The sequence below is a fragment of the Peromyscus californicus genome, unplaced genomic scaffold, assembly GCF_007827085.1.
Source record: "Peromyscus californicus insignis strain IS unplaced genomic scaffold, ASM782708v3 Scaffold_5__1_contigs__length_169319896, whole genome shotgun sequence".
In the NCBI taxonomy this organism is placed as follows: Eukaryota; Metazoa; Chordata; class Mammalia; order Rodentia; family Cricetidae; genus Peromyscus; species Peromyscus californicus.
In genome coordinates this window covers 20,500,997-20,526,654 of record NW_026294573.1, presented here as the reverse complement: position 1 = coordinate 20,526,654, position 25,658 = coordinate 20,500,997, and the positions used below count along the sequence as shown (strand labels likewise).

General features: G+C 47.3%; 2 protein-coding genes across 5 annotated transcripts in view; both read right to left on the bottom strand.

The window, feature by feature from the left end:
- Dhdds (dehydrodolichyl diphosphate synthase subunit) overlaps positions 1–8,507 on the bottom strand; it is a 28,644-nt gene extending 20,137 nt beyond the window's left edge. The window contains exons 1-5 of one of the 4 annotated variants that reach the window (XM_052715750.1): positions 8,329–8,506; positions 7,877–7,990; positions 4,585–4,701; positions 2,330–2,472; positions 626–742 (exon numbers count right to left, since the gene is read on the bottom strand). In XM_052715750.1, the coding sequence (XP_052571710.1) occupies positions 626–742; positions 2,330–2,472; positions 4,585–4,701; positions 7,877–7,939 (440 nt within the window). In that variant the 5' untranslated portion in view covers positions 7,940–7,990; positions 8,329–8,506. Of the gene's footprint in view, positions 1–625; positions 743–2,329; positions 2,473–4,584; positions 4,702–7,876; positions 7,991–8,328 lie in introns of all 4 variants that reach the window. The other 3 variants (XM_052715751.1, XM_052715752.1, XM_052715753.1) reach the window with 3 other exon arrangements.
- Positions 8,508–13,341: 4,834 nt separating this feature from the next.
- Positions 13,342–25,438, bottom strand: Lin28a (lin-28 homolog A). Its single transcript, XM_052715575.1, has 4 exons — positions 25,408–25,438; positions 24,743–24,939; positions 14,547–14,731; positions 13,342–13,637 (listed from the first exon to the last, which is right to left on the bottom strand). Exons 1-4 carry the CDS (start codon positions 25,436–25,438, stop codon positions 13,421–13,423), a joined length of 630 nt encoding a protein of 209 aa, XP_052571535.1. The 3' UTR covers positions 13,342–13,420.
- Positions 25,439–25,658: the final 220 nt, after the last annotated feature.

Genomic DNA, 25,658 nt, shown 5'->3' with positions numbered 1-25,658 from the left:
GTCCATGAGCCAAAGAGTAGGATAGAAAAGATTCTTGAGCCATGTGGTGGTGGCACATGCCTTTAATCCCAGCACTTGGGAGGCAGAGGCAGGCAGATCTCTGAGTTCAAGGCCAGTCTTGTCTACAGAGTGAGTTCCAGGACAGCCAGGGCAACACAGAGAAACCTTGTCTTGAAAAACAAAACAAACAAACAAGAATAGATTCTTAAAAGGCATATAGACAAGGATCAGGACTGTTGGATTTTTTAGGCAGGGTCTCTCCATGTTGCCCAGGTTGGCCTCCAACTCACAGAGCTATGCCTGTTCCTGCCTACTGAGTGGTGGGATTAAGGGTATGTACAACCACACCTGGCCTAGGACTAATAGACATCTATCCCAACTCTTATCAAGTTAAAGATGTGTGGTGTGTCTGTATGTGTGCATGTACATTTATAGTTGCATAAACACATTGGGGTGGGGTGGACAAGTGAGGAGGAACTGGGTTTGTATGTGAGTAAATGGTAAGGCGGCTGGTGTCCTTTCCAGGTGCAAGAAGCATCACAAACTACCCTCTGGTTGTACTTCATACCGAGCACAGACCAAGGAAGCTCTGGGCGCCTCCCTTAAGGAAAGCCCGAGAACTTACTTGTTGTAGTTCTTAGTAGCCTGGACAGCATGTGCAATCTTCTCCTGGAGGTCCAAGGGCAACAAATGCAGGTCGCCTAAGACACGGATACACACCCCGTGCTTCTGGAGCTTCTCCCTGACCAGGGAAAGAGGCAGCATGTGATACAGCACCCGTGGGCAGCAGGCACCCAGGCAAGGAGCACCTGGGTGCTCTCGGCGCCAGGCACTGTGAATGTGCAGGATCTCAGAGCCTGTGTCAACACTTTGAAAGGCCATCAGTACAGCACTGAGGCTCAGACAGAAACTGGCCAACGTCATTTCCTGTGTCGTATCTGGCTTGAACCAGATCTGTCTGCCTTGAGAATGCAAACTCTTGGCCACATGACACCTACCTCAGCTGACCTTAGAGAGACTTGCATTTTACACATTCTGTGACATCTGTCCCATTCTAGCAAGACAGTAAATTGCTCCAGAACAGGAACTGTTATTGGTGACATCTGTTATATTCTGATGAAATAAGGTAACAATGATAGCTGAGAGTACATAGTTTGTAGAGTTAGGTGGTGGTTGGAATACTCAATCACTGCGCCATACTCTGATGTACATACTGGAAGTTCCCCTTTATAAACAAGGAGACTGAGGCACAGAAGACTCAAATGTCTAGAAATCCGGATGAATGAAAGGCCAGGTCTGAACCCGGGGGTCTAGTTACAGAGCCCGTACGTATAACATTCACAGTGCTCCCACAGGACCTCAAGCTGCACAGGGTGAGTACTCACGCTTCTACCCAGTCTCTCTTACTTGGTAATGCCACAAGGAAACCGGTGTTTTATGTTTGCAAAGCACGAGCTTATTACTGTGGGTTAGGAATCTTGGCAGGTCCTGAAGGACTTGACCCAGAATTAAAGGCCATATGCATGGCCCATCTACCCTCTATAACCTTCAATCACATTTTGTCAAAGTCTGTGAAACAAGAACTATTTACCTATTTTTGAGGATATACTAGATTATAAAAGATCAATATAGGGGACTGGAGAAATGGTTTGGAGGTTAAGAGCATTGGCTATTCTTCCACAGGTCCTGAGTTCAATTCCCAGCAACCACATGGTGGCTCACAACCATCTGTAATGAGATCTGGTGCGTTCTTCTGGCATACATGCATATATGCAGGCAGAACAGTGTATACATAGTAAATAAATCTTTAAAAAAAAATCAATGTATAGTCTAATCAAAGCAAAATTTGAATAAGACCTAGATTTCGATTCAAGTACCCCCGCTTTTGATGATCCTGCACATAAATCCTGGCATCTCTGAGCTCAGCCCCTATTTATCTCTCAGTCTCCCCCTACCTGTAGACTGGAGACAAGCAGCCCTGCCATAGTCCCATAAGCAGGTAAAGTGCAAAGAGATGCCCGGGAATGCTCATTCTCAGGGAACAGAGGTAAGAAGTTCTTGAGGTTTACAGAGGAACTGCAAAGACCCCGGAGGATCCAGGGCTGGGTTCCCACCCCGGCTCCGTCACTAACTTACTGTGGCCACCTTTTCTTCTCTCACAGGGATTTAATGTCCCAACCACTAAATACAGGTAGACTAGCAGTTTTCTTTTTCCTGTGTGTGCCTGCGGAGGCCAGTGGAGAAGCTTGGATGCCATCCTCTTGAGTAAGTTTCAGAGAAAAGGGCTCGGGGCTAGGGTTAGGGAGGGTCAGTCTAGACAGCATCTTACTGTTCTTCCATCAAGCAGCTGAACTTCTGTCGGGCTAGATCCAGTAGCCCGTCAACCTCACTCTTGGAGCGTTTGAAGTTTTCAATGCTGAACGCATAGACAGTCACTTCTAGGATGCCCAGGTTCAAACACCAGCGTAGAGTCTGAGGGAGAGAAGGTGAAGAGCTAGGACATGGGAGGAATGGGAGAGGTAAACAATGTTTCCGCCTGAGTCAGGGTTGGAGCAAGGATGTTTCTCCTCCCTAGACGAGTAAAGCAAGGGTAATATCAGCACTTATGTTAGAATAATGAACCAACCAGAAGAAGAAAATCACCATTCAAGAAACCGAAAAATCTGAGGCTGCCTATGGCGGCTCAGCTCTATTATCCCGGTATTTGAGAAGTTGGGACACGGATCAAGCTAGTCTAGACTACATAGTAAGATCCTGTCTCAAAAAAAAACAACAAAAAACCCCACAAAAAATAAACAGAATAAATTGATGCAGGCATGTTGGTGAACACTTATAATCTGAGCATCTGGGAGGTAGAGAGCAGGAAGATCATGAGTCTCAGGTCAGACTTGGGCTACACATTGAACTTGAGGCCACTCTGGGCTATAGGAAACAATATCTCAAAAAACAAAGAAAGAAAACTTAAAAACTGATCTGTACTTTATCCCAAAGAACTTTTCAGCAAGAACATGAAGTCCTAGGTATCTTCGCAGTGACCCCATTGTGGACATGTAATGAATGGAGGCAATCATTAGCCTCTCTAACTGCAGAAAGGGACTGCCGCCCCGTCCTGACAGGACGGCTAGACGGACTATACAGAGAGGCATTACGGCCTGGAACATAACGTTGATGACTACAGACCGAGGCTGGGAGGTCAGAACAGAAGCTACACCTGGAACACCGGGCAACACTTCAGAGTTGGCAACAGGGTTTCCTGTGTGTCACTTTCCAGACAACCATTTACAAGTGGACTGCTGCGTTCATGCTACTTTAGACATGACACATTAGTCAACGCTAAAAGCTGAATCATGTCCAAAGTGACTTCTGGGAGCAGCGACACAGCACACTGAGCACTCTGAAGAGGCTGAGGTGAGAGAACCCCGAGTTTACGTCCAGCTTGGATACACAGGAGGTACTGTTTTTGTTGATTTGCTCGCTCTCCTCTCCCTCTCCCTTTCTCTCTGAGACATGGTTTCTGTGCAGCCCTGGCTGCCCTGGAACTCACTCTGTAGACCAGGCTGGTCTCGAACTCACAGAGATCCACCTGCCTCTGCCTCCCAAGTGCTGAGGTTAAAGGCATGCGCCATCACTGCCAGGCCTGGCTAAAATTCTTAAAAGTCTAAATAAATAAATAAATCACCTGGGAGGTAGGTCAGTTGTAAAGAATTTGCCTATCATAAACAAAGCCCTGGGTTCAATGACAGCACAATATTAAAATCATGTACAGTGGCACCATGCCTGTGATCCTAGCACTTCTGAAGTAGAGGCAAGAAGAGCAGGGGATCAATGTTATCTTTGGTTACACAGATTTTGAGGCCAACCTGGCTATATAAGACACTGTCTCGAAAGTAAATATAACCACTTATGATGTCCCGTGCTTTAATCCCAGCACTAGGAGGCAGAGGCAGGTATCTGTGAGTTCGAGGTCAGCCTGGTCTACAAAGTGAGTTCCAGGACAGCCAGGATTATACAGAGAAACCCTGTCTCAAAAGTAAATAAACAAGTAAGCAAATTTCTGTCACTAGAGTATTGGTAAAAAGGAAAAAAACCAAAAAACAAAAAGCCCAACAAATATAAAGTCATTAGAATGATATATGTAATTTCAAAAGTTGATTTTGACACGTGTGCATTCATGCCCAAAACAAAATGTGTATGGAGGTTAGAGAAAGAGTTGTGGGAGTCGGGTCTCTCCTTATACAACAGGTCTTCCGGGGACTGAACTCAGGGCATCAGACTTGGCGGCTAGCGCCCTTCCCTGTTGACCCAGCAATTTTGTAAATGTTAAGACATTTAGTAGTAGCCTGGATGAGACATACAATAAAACAAAACAATAAACCTAAAGGTAGCAAGAGACCAAAGTGTGTTATTGATTCTAATACTCTAATATTCTGTGATTCAGTTTTGTTAATGCCAGTATGAGACCCTCGGCTGGCAAACCAACAATACAACAGAACAAAAATAAAAACCACTTAAACCACAGCGACTCCAATTTCCCTTTCTACTATCTAGTCACGCCGTTCACTTAGGCTCTGTCACCACACCCACCTCAGCGAGCTTGTTGAAGCCCTGTGAGTGGCCCTCCTGCCTCTCCACCTGGCATTTCTTGGCATAGCGACGGTTTCCGTCCATTATGAATGCAATATGTTTGGGCACTGGGCCAGCCTAGAGAATAAGACAAATGACAAGCCAATTTTATTCTTTTGGGGATAAAAGGGGAACAGGAGATCCTTAACGCATAGGTTTGAACAATCAGATAAAATCCCTGGGCTGGCAAGATGACCCGGTGGGTAAAGGTGCTTCCTGCTAAGTCCAGCGACCTGAGTGTGAGCCCCGGGACCACTGCACACACCAGAAGAAAAACGACACCTACAAGTTTCCTCTGACCTCCACATGTGTGCTGTAGCATGTATGTGCCTCCATACAACACACATACATGCACACACACACACAAACATGCACACACAACAAACAAATGTCAGTAACATACTCTACGACAAAACCTCTGAGAAAGAGAAGTCGGGATATTTTTGTTTTTCAATTGTACAGAATAAAGCAGTTCACGATACCTTTTCCATCCATGCATGTTATACTCTGGTCCTAGTCACCCCTCAGCTAACCTTTCTTAGCATCCTTTCCTCCCCCTCCCTCCCCCACATTGCTAATAGTCACCTCTGCTTTGACTCACCATTTCCACATATGAGAAAAAATACAAGTGGGACTAATGTTTGTAAGATGGGTTTATTTCATCTAACGTGATGACCTCCAGTTCCATTTTCCTATAAACTACATGATTTCATTCTTCATGGTTAAATAAAACATTAGTGTGTATATACGCCCCATTTTCAAAAAAATTCCATCTCTTAACTGAGAAGCGCTAGACTGATTTGGCAAGCTGGCTACTGTGAACAGTGAGCAATAAACCTGAGCTGGCTGGCATCTGAGAGGGCTGACTTTGATGCTTGTGAGCTACAGAAGTGACCTGGCTGAACCACCTGGAAATTCTACATTTCATTTTCCGAGGAACCTTTCTAGTGATTTTCACAATGACCACACTATATTCCCATCAGCAGCGTGGAAGGATTCTTTTGCCTGTTTATCTTTGCCAAAACCTGTTCTTTAAAATTTTCTCGACTGTCATACTGTCTAGGGTAAAGCAAGATACTTTTTTTTTTTTTGGTTTTTCAAGACAGCGTTTCTCTGTGTAGCTTTGGTGCCTGTCCTAGATCTCACTCTTTAGACCAGGCTGGCCTCGAACTCACAGAGATCTGCCTGGCTCTGTCTCCTGAGTGCTGGGATTAAAGACGTGCACCACCACCACCCAGCGCAAGGTACTTTTTAAAATTTCATTTTATAGCTGTATGTGTATGGATGTTTTGCGTGCGTGTATGTCTGTGTACCACATGTGCACCTATGCTCCCACATGAGAGGGTAGCAGATTCCCTGAAACTGGACTTACAGTGAGCTAGCTGCCCTGTGGGTAGTACTGGGAACTGAACCTGAGTCCTCTGCAAGAGTAGCAACTGCCGTTAGCCACAGAACCATCTCTCCAGCCCTTTCTAATTTGATCTTAATGAGTTTTGATTTTTGTTTTGTTTTTCAAGACAGGGTTCTTGTATAGCCCTGGCTGTCCTGGAACTCACTCTGTAAACAGGCTGACCTTGAACTCACAGATATTTGCCTGCCTCTGCTCCCGAAGTGCTGGGATTCAATGTGTGTGCCACTACCACCCAGCGAGTTTTGAGTTTTGTTTACCTTGTAGCTACAGATACTAAGCATTTTTTTTTCAGGTACTAATTGACCTTGTATTTATCTTAAATCTGTTCAACTGATTTAACCCTTTTATTAACTCACTATTTGCTCTTTTTGGTCTCTAACTTTTTCGAAATGACATTTATTTAGTGTGCGCGTGCGCGTGTGCTACAGCTCTGATGTGGAGGTCAGAGGACAACTGAGAGTCAGTTCTCTCCTTCTGCCCTGTAGGTAACGGGGGCTGACTTCAGGTTACTGCACTTGGTGGGAGGAACCTTTACCCACTGAGCCATCTCTCCAGCTCATCCCTCCCGCTGCCTTCTCCTTTTGTCCTGCTACAGAAAGCCTTTAAAAATCTAACCGAGTCAAGCAGCTCATATTTGCCAACATGAAGCTTTCATACAGTTTCCTGAGGAGAGAGTTTCCATTTCTGACCTGCTTGTGATTATTTGGCATTCGTACGTGAGTATGTGAGGATACAAAGCTTACTGACGGAAATTCATTGTTACATGCTGCTTGACTGTCTGTAGCAAAAAAAAAAAAAAAAAAAAAAAAAAAAGGCAGGCTGACTGGCTTTCATCAAAAACATGTCTCATGCACACAGTACGACATGGTTGTGATTCCTGATGAGGCCTTTCGAAATGGCTCAGCTGGTAAAGGTGCATGCCTCAAAGCCTGATAATTTGAGTTTAATCCCCAGACCCACTCCCGAAAGTTGTTCAATGACCTCCACATGTATAGCATATACCCTGATACCAAGATAAATAAAAGAGTACCACTAGAAATTGTACTAAGTTCTTTGCATATATATTTCATTTAATACTCATAAAGGCATGTTTGTTAAGCCACATAGCTAATAAATAACAGGAGTTTCCTTCATGGTTGTCTGCCTCTAGAGTTCAAAGTCTTAACCATCAAAGAAAGATTAACTCAGTAGACAGTATAAGGAAAAGTGGATGGAAACTCTAAAGCAGTGGTTCTCAACCTTCTTAATGCTGCAACCCTTTAATACAGTTCCTTATGTGGTGGTGACTCCACCCATAAAATTATTTCCGTTGCTACTTCATAAATGCAATTTTGCTACTGCTATGAGTCATAATGCAAATATCTGATATGTAGGATATCTTAACATGTAACCTTGTGAAAGGGTCATTCGACCCCCAGAGGGGTCATGACCCATAGGTTGAGAATACTGCTCTGGGGAGACAAATTTCAGTTCATGCTAATTCATGTTCACATTCTCTCTCTTTTTTCAAACTCAGGGTCTTGTACATACCAAGCAAACATCCTACCAGTGAGCTCTTTTGACATTCCCAACGCCAAAATTTCAATTTTCCAGAAGGAAAAATCTAACAGTCTATGTTGTCCAATGATATTAAGAGATCCTGGTTCGCCTTTAAAAAAAAAAGTCACTCGGAACAATAAACACTAGAAATGCAGCCCTGCAAGCTACATTATAAATTTAAGATTATCTCATTTCTTTGCTAAACTCCACTTAACAACAGGGATTGCTAAAATTTAATAATGAATTTTAATAAGATTACTCAACTATCCGAAAGGTCACCCTGCCCTCTGGGCTACTGCTTACCTTTATGACATTGGCACAGAACCGTTCCCAAAGTGACAGTTCTCCTTCCTTGATCCATGACATAGTTCCTGCTATGTCAGAAATCACCCCAGAACAAAATAACAACCAGATGACCTTGAATAAATGAAAAGAGAGAGAAGTCGTCCATGCTTGCAAATAAATAAACCCGACTTAAAGGGACTCTGTTGGACTTTGGCAAGCGGCCAGCATCTGAATCCAGAGACACTGGTCTAACCTCTCACTACTCAGGCCTGTACAAGCCAACGGGAGACCTTTGGGACAAGGTGGTTCCCATTTTCTTTTCCTTCTTATGTGCACTGATTTCTTCCTAATATCCTGCCACATCATGGTGCCTACGTCTTGGTGGCTCCCCGCAACTACCTACTCATTTCTTCTGCAAGCCATTTCTCACTCCGAGTTACCCAATCACTAGCCCCCATCGGCTGCCGCACCTGTTACCTTGGTGGTCTTAGACTCACTCCTCCGGCCGGACCTTAACGCCTGTCGCGGCCGACTCCTCACCACCGTCCCCTCCTCTGGGTCGCTCTGTTCACTCTAGGACGCCGTGGGAAGCCTATTTCTTCCACTCCCGGCCGACTCACGACGTGGCGCTGGAAGAACACGTCACCGCTGCGCGCTAGGACCACCTCCTCCGTCCATGGTGGGCGGAGCCACGCCTTGCGCCTGCGGACTCGGCGCGGTGCGAACTCTTGAGAGTCGGCTATTGGTGAACGCTCCCGCGGGGGGCGTGGACAACAGCGGCCTGGGAGGCCGAGGTCACGTGGTCCGGCGAGTTTAATTAAAGTCCGGCCAGGTCCTGATTCCCGCACAACGCCACCAATCCTGAGCGGCTTCGGGTGCTGGGGCATTTACCCTCAGGACGGCCGGGGGAAGTGGGGCAGAGCGGGGCGTGGGGGATGCTGCACCTCAGAAACCAGTTTCTCTTTGGATGACTGCTGTGCTTATACCTTGGGAGACACGGTAACATCGTACTGTCCGCAATCCTCCTGCCGCAGTCTCCAACTACTGGAATTATGATCGTAAACCGTGCAGGGCTGAACTGGATTCCTTTTAAAGCTCTGCTACAATTTAGTCTTAAAGTTGTACTTTTAGCGGAAAATAGTGGCTCACTGTCACTGAACTCAGCACTCAGGAGGCTGAGGCCAGGATTAGCTCAAGGTCTTCTCTGCTACATACTAAATTTGAGGCCAGCTTGATCTATATAGGCTATTGCTTCTTTTTTAAAAAATTAACGTATTTCTGCTTAACGCCTTTTAGTGCTATTAACTGATCAGAAAGAGGTTCCTTCCTCTGGTCACTGTTTGGACTGACTTAAGACATCCAGAGTTTATAACTTGCAGATTCCCAAGAACCACGTAAGTGACAGAAAGAGCTTTACTCTAACTGGCCGTTGCGCTGGGGAATAGAACAGAGGTGAAGCTTGCCTAGCACACCAGAAATTCTGGGTTCACTTTCCAGCCCAGCAGAAAACGGAGCATGGTGGCTGTGGGAGGCAGGAGAATCAGCACTTCAGGTGACTGGAGTTTGAAGTTAGCATGGGCTTCACTGGGAAACCCAGCCTCAAAACTAAAGAAAATTAGAAACAATTTAAAAAACAGAACAAAAAGACCATAGTGAAGCAACGTGAGAAATCAAAAGCATTGGCTGTATACCAAATCTTTCAGGACTTCTGGATACCAAACAAAATTGGAGCTACCATGGGCTTCAGGGGACATCTCCTCAAAAGTAGTATCTATGGCCTTTTCCTTAGTGATGCTGATTGGGAAGAGGTTGTTCTTTCTCAAAGCTTAAAACAAAAAACAAATCCCTGAACTTTTTGTATCTGATGCAACTAGCATTGGTTTCAAATCATACTTGCATCTGTACTAGAATTTCACAATTCGGAACCTTTGTACCTCATTTGCCCTGCAGTCTCAAGGACACCTGCAAGGAAGAGATGCCGCCCGTCCCTGAGCTTTCCCTGATGAAAGTGCAGTTTTAACAGAAATGTGATCAAACAAAGCTGTGGGGATGAATAACCCATTCATCAGGTCTTACACTTCCATTCTCTCTCCTCTGCGAGCTGTGAAGTTTCTGCTAATAATACAATTTTTCAGGAAGCCCGTTAGTTCAATGAAGCCCAGTAGTTAGCGTTGCTAGGTTTAACTTTTGGTGCAATTAGTTAAAGGGTCACAACCCCCCTGTGCTCTGCTAAGAGTGTGAGGATTTATTTAATCCACCTTCTATTAATACTTAGGTTTCCCTCTGGTCAAGTTCTCTCCCCGCTTCCCCCGTTAAAATCTTCCTCTCCTTTGGAAAACATTTAAGCATTCATTAGAAAGCTAGCAAACTGTATCTCAAAATCCTGGTTTATAGTCAGTGAATCTCCTTTGGCCTCAATTTCCCCAGTTCTGTCTGGCATTTTCCTTTTTGGGGTGTTGCAAGGGGTTAATTAGGATTTGTAAAGGGCTTTGAGGAGTAAAGGACAAAGTATTATTGGGGTCTCATGCCCTAAGCCCTGGCCCCATCCTTTCATCCCAGCCAGTGGCACAGGCATCCCCATTCTTATGCACACCAGGCCTCTAATCCCCTCTTGAATGTGGCAGCTTCCAAGGAAGGGACAAGAGGCCTTAACTAGAAACAAAAATCCAGTGTAATGAGGTGCTACAAGGGCTGAACTTTCAAGATCCATCCCTAACAAAGTGGGAAGGGGAAAACTTAATGCTTCTGTGACTTCCCAGTCCAAGGTGGGGATTATGGGAAGTGAAAAGCAGCCTACGTATCTGATGAGAGAACAGTGTGAGGACCAAGCTTTGAGTACCAATAAGTCTTTATTTTCCCAGGGAAGAAGGGAAGGGAAAGTCAGCATGTGTTACAAAATGATTATACGATAGGAATATAAGTACCCGGGTACAGGAAAAAAAAAAAATCAACCATGAAATAAACACCCCAGTGGTGGGGCCACAGCCCGAGGGGCTCAGTCTCCTGCAGTTCAGGACAGAGAAGGGATCAGGGAAAGGACAGACAAGTACATACTTTCCCCACCCGCCCTCCCCATAAATTCAAGATTTCTCACAAAGCTTTGGTTTCTAGCAGTAAACATGGAGTTACATTCGTCCGTCTCCTAGTAACAATCTTGTGGCCACTTTGACATAGGTTTCTTGCACCGGCATTAAGTTCCTGAGTGACTTGACTTATACATTCATATTCCTTTTCTGGTCTTCAGATGGAAGGCCCCACAATTGCTTCTCTTTACCTAAGGGTTATAGACTAAGTTGGTTTGATCCATCCAAAGGTGAATCACACCAAGAAATGGTCTTGCCAGGGAGAAGTGGCTCACCTGCGAGCCTGGCACTGAGGAGGCTAAGGCAGGAGGATAGCCAAGGATCTGGGGCTAACCTGGGTTACAGAGTGAGACCCTGTCTCAAAACCAACCAAAACTCTTGACTGAGTCTGGGAACAAGGGGTGAGTAAGGTTCATGGCTTCTTCAGAATTTTTACGTGGGTCATTCAAGAGTTGTAGAGACATTCCAAGAAGGAAATGTATGTAAGTTTTCTTACGAGGGAGAAGAGGGTAGTATAGGAGCTGTTTTAAGGTCAGAAAATGTGGTCCAAAACGGGAGACGGGAAGGGAACAGAAGGGGGAACCATGGTTCCAGAGGCTCACTTTGAGAAGAGGACCCCACCCTTAGGTTTCATGCTGTCATCTGGTGCAGAACTTTCTGTCAAAGATGCTTTGGCTATTTTTCTCTCAATACAAAAAGTTTTGTAAACAATAAAACCCCAAAACAACATGAAGACCAACACATTATATTTACACAACGAGGCCACCTAGCAATCACCAACTCAGACAGTGAAGTCCTACAAAGGCCAGACGACTACAATAACTGGGGGTGGGTAGCATTTGGGGGAGACAAGGAACCAGAATCAGACACACCCCACCCAATGTGCTCTATTGCATTTGTCCCGTTTCAACACAGTGAGGTAGGTTTGTGGTGATCTCACAGCATGTAAACGAAACCCCCTTTTTCCCTTTAGCTACCAACCATGACAGAGCAGCAGGACAGGACCCTTGCCACAGAGGCCCACACTCCTAGAGTCCCTCTGGAAGCCAAGGTGATGAAAGGCTAAGGATTCGAGTCCTTCTTTCATGTCCCCATCCCTAGACAGCAGTGTGGGACACAGGGTGTTGGTCTTAAGTCGCATCCTTACCAGAACTCAGTGGCAGGACATACCCTAGCACAAATGAGGCCCAAGGTTCAATCCCAGTATCTAAAAACAATCAAACAAAAAACCTCATCCTCATAAATTTGCATTTAAAAAAACCAACACACACACACACACACACACACACACACACACACACACACACACACACACACATACACTCACACCCTGCTGTGTATGGCAAACTTAGACTAATCTGGAGTAGGATGGATTTGGGATGGAAAATGACTCTTGTGCCTTTCACCTGGCCCAGCCTTTTGACATCTCTGTACCATCTTTTCCTGTGTAGACTAATTTCCTATCTTTTGCCCAAAAAAGTGAGATCAAGTCATGGGTAGCTTAATTAAAACCTAGCCTCCTGTGAGACATTTTAAGGTGGAGGGAGGTTTTAAGGACTATATGGCAGAAAAGCCATCTGTAATTGGCAAAAATGAGGTAGTTCAATAGGCTGTGCATTCCAATGGTTGGTCTCCATGGTGATCTAAACAAAAAGTATTCCTGCTGCGCAGACCTGGAGCTGCTTGGACTTATCCCTGAGATTGCTTGTGTACCTGAGAGCACAGTGCAGGAATGAGGGCCTTAAGCTTAAAATATACAAAAATACAAACCCATTATTTATATTAAGGAAAAAAACTAAAACGCACAAGATACGTCATTCGCACACAGATAGTGCAGTTGGCATCCTGGAGAAAGTAGGACCCAAGGTGCAGTTACCCAAGGGCGCAAATAAATTAAAATCACATTGGCCCAGACAGGGCTGGGAGTGAGGGAGCACAGCAGGTCTGTGACTGTCCCCCGCCCAACTACCCTCTGCCCGTCATCACAACCCACTGCTGGACACTGCTCCCAGCACCGCACCCCAGGACTGGGTTATGAGTAAGCAAGATGTGGAAAGAAAACCCTTGCCTGGCTCCTGCGAGTCCCTCCCACAGAATGTAGTAGCTGGAGGGTTAGGTTCATTGATGTGGTTTTACATTTGTTTCACACCCTGTCTGGCAAGGGAAATATCACACAGCCTTCTACAGAAGGACTTTCCTATCCCAGCCACTTTCAAAAGCATGTCGTGTTGGGTTCAAGCCTCAGCTAAGGCATGCAGGTTCCTTCCCTTGCATGTAGATAAAGCATGGTTGGAGTTTCCATTGACTCTCCCTTTCCCCCCACCAAGGGAAGACAGGGTGATACTGGGAACCCCGGCCTGAGAAACACGGCAATGCCAGCTACCCGCAACCCACCCCATCCCACTTTCTCCATCCTGCCGATTGATGCCTCCTCCTTGAAACTTCCCAATAACAAAAGAATAGCCCCCACTCCTGGGCCTCAATTCTGGGCTTCTGGGAGCAGGGCAGGGCTGTGGATCTCTTCCTCTTCCTCCCGGAAGTAGGCAGGCTTCCCCTGAGAAGTGGGGGCCTGCTGGGCCTTCAGTGGACATGAGGCCACCATATGGTTGATGCTTTGGCAAAAGTGGCACTTCTTGGGCTGGGGTGGCAGCTTGCATTCCTTGGCATGGTGGTCTAGACCACCACAGTTATAGCACCTGGTACAAGACAGAACAGTAAAGGTGAGAGCCAGACACGGGAGAAGTTTGAAGCCTCCAAAGGGATGACACCCTCATCTAGGCTTATCACTATAAGCATCTCCCTCCCCTTAGGCCTTTTCTAGATCTATTAGATGACCTTCAGATTTACATCAACTTCAAAAGACCAAGAGAACAAACGTAGATCCCAACTGTCAAGGACAGTTTGAAGGATGAATGAGGCGTCCTCTGGGTCCTCTGTAGGAGCAGTAAGTACTCTTAACCACTGAGCCATCTCTTCAGCCCTATTTATTTTCATTTGAGACAAGGTTTCACTATATATTCCTGCCTGGCCTTCAACTGGTGGCAGTCCTTTTTTGTCCCTGCCTCCCAAGTCCTGCATTAGATGCACATACCACCAGACCTGACTAAAGAAAGAATCCCCACCCCATTCCCTTTTTGTGTGACAGAGTTTCTCTGTGTAGCCCTGGCTGTCCTGGAACTCGATCTGTAGACCAGGCTGGCCTCCAACTCAGAGATCCACCTGCCTCTGCCTCTGTTGGGATTAAAAGCATGTGCCACCACCACCCGGCTAGGAGAGAATTTTTAAAGCCAAATTATATTACCTCTTTAGAGCTAAGAGGTTTTAAGCCCTCTAGTAAAAATGCAGACACTAACCATTCAGCAAGCCGGCAAAGGAACAGTAGGTAACAGATATGTACCATCATACCCCGGTAGCCTTTGCTTCTAAAGTCAGTATGGACAGCCAGTGTCACTCTTACCAATAGAGGCTAGTCTCAGGGCACAGTGAGTTTCAAGCCACCCATGACTGCATTGCCAAAGCTTGAGTTATCTTTGGTAACCTGATTCCGGTGGCACTTGAGTGAACATCAGTCTCAGCAACTTACACAAGCTGCCTGTGGCTCTTACCTGTCGCCTTTAGATCTTCGTTTCTGTGTGTTCTTCCCCTTTGGCCTCCGCTCACTCCCAATACAGAACACTCCACCAGGGCCAGTGACGCGGATGGATTCCAGACCCTTGGCAGATTTCTTGAAAGTGAACTCTACCGCCTCACCCTCCTTGAGACTCCGGAAACCTTCCATGTGCAGCTTACTCTAGCGAAGGGAAACACAAGATTTTACTATCTGCTTTCATTACTATACCATAGAACAAAACTGCAAACCTGGTACCTGTTCCTGTAAGGCAGGAAGAAAAGAGACAGCACTCCCATTTCACAGTGAGAAAACTCAACTCTGAGCATGGCGGCACATGCCTGTCACCCAATTGTAGGATCACCCTAAAAACAGCAAATCACCTCCATTCTTAGGAAATACACAGGGAAATACTTCAACAGAAACAAAACATACTTAATGCTATATTTACGGTTACTAAGGTGGTATCACTGAGCCACGTGTGGTGGTACAAGACTTTAATCCCAGCTGTTGGGAGACAGAGGCAGATGGATGAGTTCCAGGCCAGCTAGGACTACCTACTCTGTCTCTCTCCAACTCCCTCCTCCACCAACAAACAAACAAAATCCAAACAACAAAAACTGTACAGAGATAAGGACACAGTAAAAAGGGTGAAATGCTGAATCTGGGGAAAAATTAAAAGGGAATTTGTCTATTCCTGTAATCTTTAAATTTGAAATCATGAAAAAACGCCGGGCGGTGGTGGCCCATGCCTTTAATCCCAGCACTCGGGAGGCAGAGGCAGGTGGATCTCTGTGAGTTCGAGGCCAGCCTGGGCTACAGAGTGAGTTCCAGGAAAGGAGCAAAGCTGCACAGAGAAACCCTGTCTCGAAAAACCAAAATAATAATAATAATAATAATAATAATAATGTTACTGAAAATTGAAGTCAGTTTCGGGGCAAGGACTAAAATGGAATGTCATGTGTGGAGAAGCCAATACTATAGGTGACTATCTCTGGCTGTCCTGGAACTCCCTCTGTAGACCAGGCTGGCCCCAAACTCAGATCCCCCTGCCTCTGCCCCCCAAGTGCTGGGATTAAAGGCGTGTGCCACCACACCTACCACTAGCCAGCTCAACATACATCTGAAGGAGTGAAATCCCTAAATGCTAAGAAAATGACAAGCCAGCACTACGACACAACACTAGTCACAATGTTCAGGGAGAGGCGGAGACAGGAGGAAGGCAAGTTCAAGGCCAACATGGTCTCAAAACAGAACAAAAATGTAAACAGTCAGACACAATCAGACAAATCGACAGAAAGCTAATACGTACTTAGGGGGAAACTGCACAAACACCTCTCTGCCCACCCCACAATCCCAGCACTCAGGAGGCCTCCACAGAGAGCTCCAGCTCAAGACCTGCCTGAGCTACAAACTTTCCTCAAGGGCAGAACACCTAGAAAGACACATATTTTAAAAGGTTTATTGGGGGCTGGCAGGATGGTTCAGTGGGTAAAGTCAGTTGCTGCCAAGCCTGAAAACTTAAGTTTAGTCTCTAGAGCCCACAAGATGGAAGGACAGACGTGGTCTTCTGACCGCAAGTGTACTCTGTGGTACGTGTGCTATATACACACAAGCACACACAAATTAAAAAAGTACAAAAGCCAAGTTTTTGTTGTTCACACCTCATTTTGGTACCTCATTTGGGTACATTTTTGGATGAATTAATGAAGAAGTATGGGTTTCTGGTTTTTGTCTCACTATGCCACTCAGACTGGCCTCAAATTCATGATTCTCCTGCCTCAGCCTCCAAAGGGCCGTAACTACACCTGTATTCCATGGTAATGAGTTCAGTTTTGTTTATTTTTTGACAACTGTGTGGCCCAAACTGCTGCTGCCACAGCCTCTTCAGCAGCTGGGACGTGTGCGTGTGCAGCTGGGACCACATGTGCGTGTGCAGCGACAAGGAAAGAGATCACAAATTGTTTGATTTGGAATGAGGATAGTGAACAGAAATAAAGATTTACGTAATAATTTCTCGAAAATACTGCGTACCTTACCTGAAATTTGAAAAACACCAATAGGTATAAGCAGTTTGCAAATAGTCCGGCTCCTTTAAAAAGGAGGGGACCCTAGTCATCCAAGGAACCCAGAAGTCCTATGCACACAGGCGCCGCCTTACCACAGACCAGCTCTGTTGTTTATTAATGCAGAAGACAGCGCTTCCCAGCCCTTCTCAGGAACAGAACAGTCTTTACCACAGTGTAAACCAGAATGAGAGATTCAGTGTGTAATTACGTCACCAAGAAAGTCACCGTGGGACATGGGACTCAACGGTCATGCTTCTGCTTGTGTAGCAGTCAATGGATCTCACTTCCCCAAAGAGAGAGTAAATGACCCGGGCTTTGTGGTGCAGCAGAGGCTGTGTATCTGTTCCAGACAGGGTTATCTAGACACACACACACACACACACACACACACACACACACACACACACACACACACACGGGGTGGGGGTGGAGGGACAAAGATAAAGTAAATGAGTTCAGTTCAGAGAAACAAAAGGGACCACTGTGCATCTAGCCAGGACTGTCTGAGAGTGTTAACAAGTTCCACTAGTTGGTAGAATACTTCACACTAGGACTCTAGAAAAACAAAAAACTATTTATTAGCCATGAGACACAAATTCCTCAATCATTCTAACTTTTGGGGTTCTTTTTTTGGTTTGGGGGGGTTGTTTTTCAAGACAAGTTTTCTCTGTGTAACCCTGGCTGTCCTTGAACTCACAAAGATCCGCTTGCCTCTGCTAAAGGTGTGTGCCACCACCACCCGACCTAACTTGTGTTTTAATTTAGGTGATATTAAACAAAACCAAACCTCCATCAAGGGTGTTGGTGAAGAGCACAGACTTGGGCGCCATATCCATCCTCCATGCTCATAAATGTGAGCTCATCAACTAGGCCTTAAGATTCTTCAGAAATACAGATAAGCACTGGTTTTCTCCTTCCTTCTTTTTCTTTCTTTCCTTTCCTTTTTTTTTTTTTTTTTTTTTTTTTTTGGGAGACAGGGTCCTACTATGTAGCCTTGGCTGGCCTAGAACTCACTATGTAGACCAGACTACTCTGAACTCAGAGATCTGCTTTTTTTAAGCAGTGTTTATCCTGCTATGTAGTCCAGGCTGGCCTTGAACTGGAGATCTTTCACCTCAGTCTCCTGAATACTAGAATAAAAGATATAGGCCCACAGTAGGCATCTTAAAGCAAGCAAAACGTTTCGACCTAAACAGACCAAGAAGTCCAGATTCTGATGGGTATGGACTTACTAAGCTTGCAATAAATACTTTAAGATTATTTGTAACTGTTACATCACAGAAATATTCCAGATACATTCTTTCACTTTTTATAAAGGGGGCTTGGGATTAAACCAAGGCCCTACACTTGCTAAGCATAATCTACCCAGGTTCTCCCTAGTGTTTCACATCCACAGGAACATCCAGGGTGTGGTGCCTTCCTAACCCACTGCCTCAATTTGATGTGAGCAGAGGGAAAACTTAAAAGGAAATAAAAGTAATACAGTGTTCAAAAGGACCCACCTCTCTGCCCCAACTGCACAGAAACCACCCTAAAACCAAGAGGAGCTAGCTAGTGAGGTCCTGGAGGAGCCAGACCAGCTGCCTTCTCCCCAGGCAATTCCTGCCTAGGCTGGGTCCCGCTGTGATCCAGCAGATAACTGGTTAAGAACTGAGTCTAGGGGCTGTTCCCTCCTTGCTCATTTGTAAAATGGAGTATACACTGATTTTATGGTGATGATGTGAGGTTTTACACATGAAAAGTAGTTAACACTTCACCGGCCATGTAAAATCCTAAGGGAGGACCAATTACCTTCCTTCCAGGCTAGATGGAGACAGGGGACCAGTAAGAGCCGAGTGATGGGATGCTCAGATTAACTATGCTTTTATCACTAACCATTCTCAGGAACTCAAAACAAACCAGCCCCTCTCTGAGGTCCAGTTTACTGGTAGCAACACCATCCCTCTTCCACCCACTCCTAGGACTTGTGAGACCAAGGGGGGACAGTATAAACGGGTAAGGCAATGAGATTGACTAACCCCCAGCCCTTCCACCGCCAGCGATCTGCTGAAGACCGCCCCGGCAAGCACCTCAACATAAAGGCTAGGCAGGATTTAAAGTGGTGGTCTCCAGGGGTGGCTGCCCATCCCCTCCCCCACTCCTTTCTAAAACATAGTTTGAATTCTTCTCTTATCAGATAGGTAATCAGTGTGCAGCCCCACCAAGCCAGACTCCCAGGGCCAGCATCTAAAAGGAGCCTGAAAATTCTTCTACCACCCCCAACCACACACAAAGCAGGGCCCCGCCCCTCTCCCCATCCCCTCCAAAAAGAAAAGGCCCTGGGGGGGGAGGGGCATGGCCTGAGCTCCCCCAATAGAGCCCAGCCCCAGGGAACAAAGGGTTGACACTGGTTGGTTCTGGTGGTCGGATTCCTGGAGTTCCAAGGCACAGATCCCCCTAGGATGGCTCTCTCCCACCCTCCCCCACATTCAAAGCGGACCAGTTCCTTCCTTCCTTCCTCTACAATATGGTCAGGGTGAGAGGAATGGCTGAAGAACCTCTTCCCCAGTCAGACCCCAGGAAGGGGAAGTTTGCTAGTCAACTAACAGCCATCTTCTCTGCCCGCTACCCTCCCTGTACCTTCAGGATGCACTAATAAAGAGGAGGCCTCCCCTAGGAGGCCTTCTGTCAAGTCCTTCCCGCAGCAGATAAATATTTCATCGGGAAGGCGGCGGCTGGGCAGGAATCCCATTTTCCTTTTCCAACCTGTTGAAATGAGTCAGGTGGACAGCCTGCTTGGGCCACTGCGGGGGTGGGGGGGGGGTGGGGGGGGGTAGCGGTGTGTGTGACACAAACAGTTACCGCATTTCCTCCCTGGTGCCGCTCCACAGCACTTCCTGGCTTCTGCTTCTTTCTTTGGACGAATCCCCACCCGCCCCCACATCAAATACCCCACCCCAGCATCGACACTTGACTAAACCCACATATACTGTGTCATCTAAGAAACGTGGACCGAAAATAAGCAAAGGCTGGGATTCCGTTATGACTGTCCCGCCTCTTCCAGCCCGCACACAGCATTTCACTGTTTCTTTCTTTGTGGGAGAATTTCATCGTACTCCACCCAGTTGACCAGGACCAAAACTAGGACTTGTCTCTTCTCCAGCACCCTGGGGACAGTCCAATTTTGAGTGACCAATTCTGGGTTTAGTAGCCAAAATGCCTATCAATGTTGACTTTAGACCGAAGGGTGCCCAATACTCCTATCAAACCCACGTGGCACTACAACCAGAAGGTTCATAAATGCCCTGAAGGTTAGGAATGTCCTTCAGAGGAGAAATCTGAGCAGAAACCCTAATGAAGTGAGACTAGCCAAGTATATATTTGGGAGAGCCAGGCAGAGGGGGTGTCCTGGACAGGAGCTCCAATAGGAGCTTCAGATAAAAATAAGCACCTTGATCACAGTATCAAGAAGGGACAAGTGTTGAGCTGACTGCCACGAGCCTGTTTTTTCTAGCCAGCAAGACCCAATTCCTAGATATACTTTTAAACTCCTAAATAATACCTTTTAATTTTAGAGATTCGACACAGTGGTGACACTCTGGTGTCAAAGCTTTACCCAAGCCTCACTGCTAGAGGCCCAGAGCTTGGTGTCACCAATGTCCCCAGCCTAAGGTTGACCGCCATTCCCCCTCCGCTCAGTGGCCCAGGCCAGATGCTCCTCCGCAGCTCTCCACCAGAGGGTGCATCAGCCTATGTGAGGCTCTGAGCCGAGGGGACTTGTGGCAGCCCTGACACCTCAGCTCCTCAGGGTGGTTTTCTTAGTCCTTTCCATCTTCCAAGAAGCTGGAGTTGCAAGGACATGGGGCTTTCTTCCCATCCAACCCCGATCCTAGGCCATGAACAAGGAGTGCAGGGTGGGAATGGGAATGATGAGCTCCCTGGAGTTTATGCCAAAACCATAGAAATAGCCACCGTACTGGTTTCTAACAGCAACAAGAAATCATGCTTAAAAGGTTTTTATGTACAATTATGAACGTTTCCTGCTTCAACTTCCAACCTCCCAGACTTGGACTACACAGGCTTGCTTGCTGCTTGCTCTTCATGTAGGTGGTGATTTATCCAGGGGAAAAAAACAAATTCATATATGAAGGGTTTTTTTTTTTTTTTTTTTTTTTGAGACAGGGTTTCTCTGTGTAGTTTTCATGCCTTTCCTGGATCTCACTCTGTAGACCAGGCTAGCCTCGAACTCACAGAGATCCGCCTGGGTCTGCCTCCCGAGTGCTGAGATTAGAGGTGTGCACCACAGCCGCCCGGCCATATATGAAGTTTAAAACTGTCTGATTAGGAATGTTTGAGCAGTGGTTGTGCACTGTACCCTGGACCAAGTCATTGAAAACCACTGATATAGTACAGGTACACAAGGCAAAGTTTACCATATTGGAAGCATTGCTTGGGATGGTGGCAAAGCATTACCCAGGACGTTCTCTGGAAGCATGCCTCATTAGAAAGAGGCCAAATATTTCAAAAATGCCAAAATAACACACGGACTTTTTTATACCAACTTTACAAAAATAATGTATTTTTAAGCCACCTTTTCCTACTGACATGGGAATAACAGGTAGTGTCCTGGTTTTGATTCCAAGATGAACTTAATGAAGCCAAAGTTTGGGGGTTCAGGGTTGTGAGCTGTCAACATGTACCCCACAAATACTCACAGCATACTCTAAGGTGCCAGGCCATATCCTAATCAACCCAGAAAGAAAGCAGCTTCACCTACAGCCTTTCCTGTCTCCTCTGGAAGACAGAGCCTCCACTCCTGATCCTCCAAGGTCCTCAAGACACTGACACCTCCATCTCATTGTTTTCCTTTCCATATTCATTCATTTAGATCAAGAATGTACTATAAAAATCACCCAGACCGTCAAGTTCTTCTCTTGAAAGGGCGTTCTCATTGGGCATGCAGTGTAATAAACCACGAAGGCTATATACACCCCGCAACCCAGCTGTCTGAACCTCGACCCTCAGTTATTCTCTGCCATCCCTCAGGTATGTTCTGAAGTCCCAGCCATTGTGGCTCAACCAGTTTTAGCTTCAATTTTTGTCCAAACCCAACTTAGTTCTTTCTTTATAGTCTTTGCCTGTAAGCCAAAAAGCCAATAAAAACTCATCGGGGCTAGATGGTGGTCGTGCACACCTATAATTTCAACACTGGAGATATAGAGGTAGGAGGATCAGGCCAGCCTGGGCTACAAAAGAGCCTACCTTAAAAACATAAAACTATGTTCTGAGGAGCTGCTGAAAACCAATACATTTGTACTTCCCACTTTCTACAAATCTTGGTGGCCTCCATTTTGAGCCACAGGAAACCAGAGTTAAACCCAAACTTCAAGTGCTCAGCAGCTCCTAACAATTTCGATGACTATCTTGCTGTTTCTCAGTTAGAAGTGATTCTGCCTCCCAAGGGACACTGGACAAGATATGGCGACGTTTGGTTTTTATAACTCATCAATTCCAGACATAGATTTCAAGATCTAAAAAGACCTATGCCTACACACAATGGGCATTAGAGAAAGCTGTGTCATAGCCCCTCACCCTCAGCCTTCTCTTGTACTGGGAAAAGAATGAAGGGTATGCAAATCAGACACTAGAGAGGCCAAAGCAAAGGAATGTCACCCAAGTGTAGGTCAACTCGGCTAAGGTGACTTCCTGGCCTAGATGTGGACTGGCACAAAGACCGTCTTTAACAGGGTGTTGGGAACCCTATCAACCCATTCTTGGATCCCCTCCCTTACCATGGGTGACAGATGTTGCCTTGCGACAGTTCTTCCCTTCCACACCGTCCTACCTCATCGCCAGAACAAAAAGTTCCAGTAAAGATTTCTTACCCTCTCTACCTCATGAACACTCTCCTTCTGAGTAAACAAGTTTTAGAGATTAACCCCTATCTACAACATTCCTCCGGCAAGAGATAACTGGGGTCACCAGCCTAAATGATGCTGGAGTGGGGACCAGCTCGAGCACCAGCAGCCGGCTGTGGTAAGCCACCAATTACAGGGTGGGGAGTGCCAGCCAGAAGCCTTGGCTTTTAATCCCAATATCCAGGAGGCAGAGGCAGCCTGGTCTACAGAGCAAATTCCAGGCCAGCCAGTTAGACAGTGAGATCCTATGTCAAAAAAAGAAAGAAAATAGAAAACCAAACACAGAAAAACTGCAAATTTGGGCTGGTGGACAGAGATCTCCAGGCTGGTCTGTATTGACAATCAATGCTTTCCTCCAGTGACACCCTAGCTTTCCAACTGCTATGAATCCTAAGACTAAGTCTGAGGCACAGTTCTACCAATCTGAACCTCAGCTCAGAGGGTACATTCTCCTTAGTGTCTCCCTACTTAGTCTTTGGAAGGCGTCAAGAAAGCTTTGTACCTACTTTATATCCCAGCCTCCCAAAATTGGGAAAGCTGTCCAGCCCATCTCCAGACCAGGAAAGATTTTAATCTCTGTGATCAGATAAATGGAGGAGTAGGGGAGGCTTGCCACCCGCTGAGAAGGGCCATTCAAAGTTGGTTCCTGTAATAAAGTGATTTAATAGATCTAAAGAGGCCAATTCCCTTCTCTCTCACAATTACTTCCTGTGGGTTATCATTCACATATGTAAATGAGATGGGGGGTACAAAACCACCATCCAGAAACCAGCAGTCTGGTGGTAGTGTTGTGTGTGTGTGGGGGGCGGGTAGTTCAAGTAAGTAGCTAAGGGTACTGCTGCAGGTCCCTTAAACACATGTTCCAGAAGCCCAGTGACCCTAGTACACCAACAGCAAAGAGCTGGTCCCCAAATTCCTTCAACCCAAATCTACCTAGTTTCACCTCCTCAACCTCCTGACTGGAGGGCAGTGTTCTGTCTTCACAGCAGCCACCAGCCTCCAACCAGTCGATCCAGCATCTCCTTCCCCACCCCTCCCCCTCAAGAACGCCATCCCTCAGGCTCCAACTCTTAATCCCCACATCCTCCTTTCCCCTCCCCCACAGCTCCTAAAGCTAACCTCCCTGGAGTAACCCCTCCCTGCCCGGACCGGGTGTCAAGCTCCAGGGCCAGGGATTAGCAATTTCTTCTTTCCTGGTCCAGCCTTAACCACCAAATGAAGAGGGAACCTCCTTCCCAACCGAGGCTGGGGGACCGCTTGAATGCCCGTAGGATGTTGAGAGGGAAAGGCATGTTAGAGGGAAACCTGAGGTCTCTACTCCCTTCCTTGTTTAGGGTTAGGAATGTTAGGGACAGCAATCAATGACTGTCTAGGGCCATAAATGCCAAGCTGAGGAGAATAGGGCCAGAGGCCAGCCTCCTTCCACCGCCTGGCCCCTCGACACTGAATTTCACTCCCACTTCGTTGCCCTTCTTTAACTGAGAACTTGGGATTGCTCGGACCCAAGTCTCCTAGATTGGCCCAGCCAGGAATGAAGGCCCGGGCTCTTACGGTTTTCCTTCCTGGCAAGACCTGGTGGACAGCAGAGGAGCCGGCCGGTCCTGAACTGTAACCAGCCCTCTAGGGGAGCATTTCAGCCCACACATTGATCCTTCCGGATCTGCCAAACTTACACTGGCCACAGGACCTGGCTTTTTGGGTGGTCACCTGACTGCGGTCTGCACTTAAAACAGGAGAAGAACCTGACTTCAGAGGTTCATGCCCGTAGGCAGGATGGCAAATTCCCCACACCCTCCTGCCCTGGAAACTCCATTCAGACCTTCAGGACTCAAGGCGCTAGCGCCCGGCTCAGGCCCTGCATGTGCTTCCCTGGTCGGCCTGCTCGCCCTCCCCCACCGGCAAGCACAATACAACCTTAGTTTCTGCCACATGGGGTCACCTCCCTGCCCCCTGCTCCCTTCCCAGGGGAAAGAGGTAATAGACACGTGGTAAGCCGGAGGGGTTCCCGGAAGGGGGCGGGGAGGGGTGCTGGTAATCAGTGATGCCTCCTCCTTGCTCCACCGTAGTTACTCGAAACTCAAAATTGGGGTGTCCCGGCAGAGGTAGGGACGCACAATGAGGGTCCTTTATCTCCTCCAATCCAACAGGGGCGGCCACCAGCCAAGCCCTTACATACAACTCCCAGGTTTCCTTTTTTTTTCTAGCAAAGTTACCAGAATCAGTCTCACCTGGTGCACAAAGACGTCCACCGGGGGGTCGAGCGCGACCCCGGCGCGGGCGGTCATGGACAGGAAGCCGAACCCCATGCGCACGTTGAACCACTTACAGATGCCGGCCCCGTGCAGCAGCTGCGGCTCGTCTGCCGCCCGGGCCGCGTCAGCCGGCGCCTCCTCGGGCGCCTTCTCCGCTGCCTTGGCGCAGCCACCTGGAGACAGACAGGGAGGGCCAGGTGATCAGCTGGGGGCAAAGCAATCGCAGGGCCCTCTTGGGGACCCGTCTGGGAGATCTCGGTGTGGAGCCCGCGGATAGACACCCGGGAGGAAGCAGCTACCCAACAGCTGGGAAGAAGGAACCTGTCCTGGCTGCCTTCCCAAGGTTACACCGAGGATGCTGATGCCCCGAAAGTTTTGCTTGTCTTCCCACAACATGTTGCCCGTGCACACGCGGCGGGACAGGCCCCTCCTCTTCTCTCCCTCCGCCCCCATAGGCTCGGCGCACAAGCCACTGGAACACCAGGGTTCCCTGCTCCAGAGATGGCCCCAAGAAGGAGGAGGCCGCAGGGACTTGGGGGTCCCGCGGGCAAGTCCGTGGGACACTTTCCCACCTCCCTTCTATTTAGCTCTTGGGCGCCCTGCACCCCCGAAGGTGTGCCCGCTGAATCGCAAGCTCGAACCTGCAAACTGCTGGTTGGACACCGAGCCCATGGTCGTCGGCTGAGCCCGTGGCCCTGGGCCCCAGGTCGGGCGGCTGCTGGCCCCAGAGAAGTCCGGAGGCAAAGGGGTGGTTCGGAGAAGAGGCTGCTACATCTTCCCCCGCACAATAGCGGTGGGAGGGCCCACGGCTTTTCAAAGGCTCCCAAATTCTAAAAGACAATGACCCAACCCCCCGCGGGCAGCCCCCTCCCCTCCCCTCTCTCCTTACCCC

Coding starts and splice junctions, on each gene's coding strand:
- Lin28a (XM_052715575.1), bottom strand. CDS start 25,438: ATGGGCTCGGTGTCCAACCAGCAGTTTGCAG. Junction 14,732..24,742: donor TGGACGTCTTTGTGCACCAG/GTGAGACTGATT, acceptor TCCCTTCGCTAG/AGTAAGCTGCACATGGAAGG. Junction 13,638..14,546: donor CGAAGATCTAAAGGCGACAG/GTAAGAGCCACA, acceptor GTCTTGTACCAG/GTGCTATAACTGTGGTGGTC.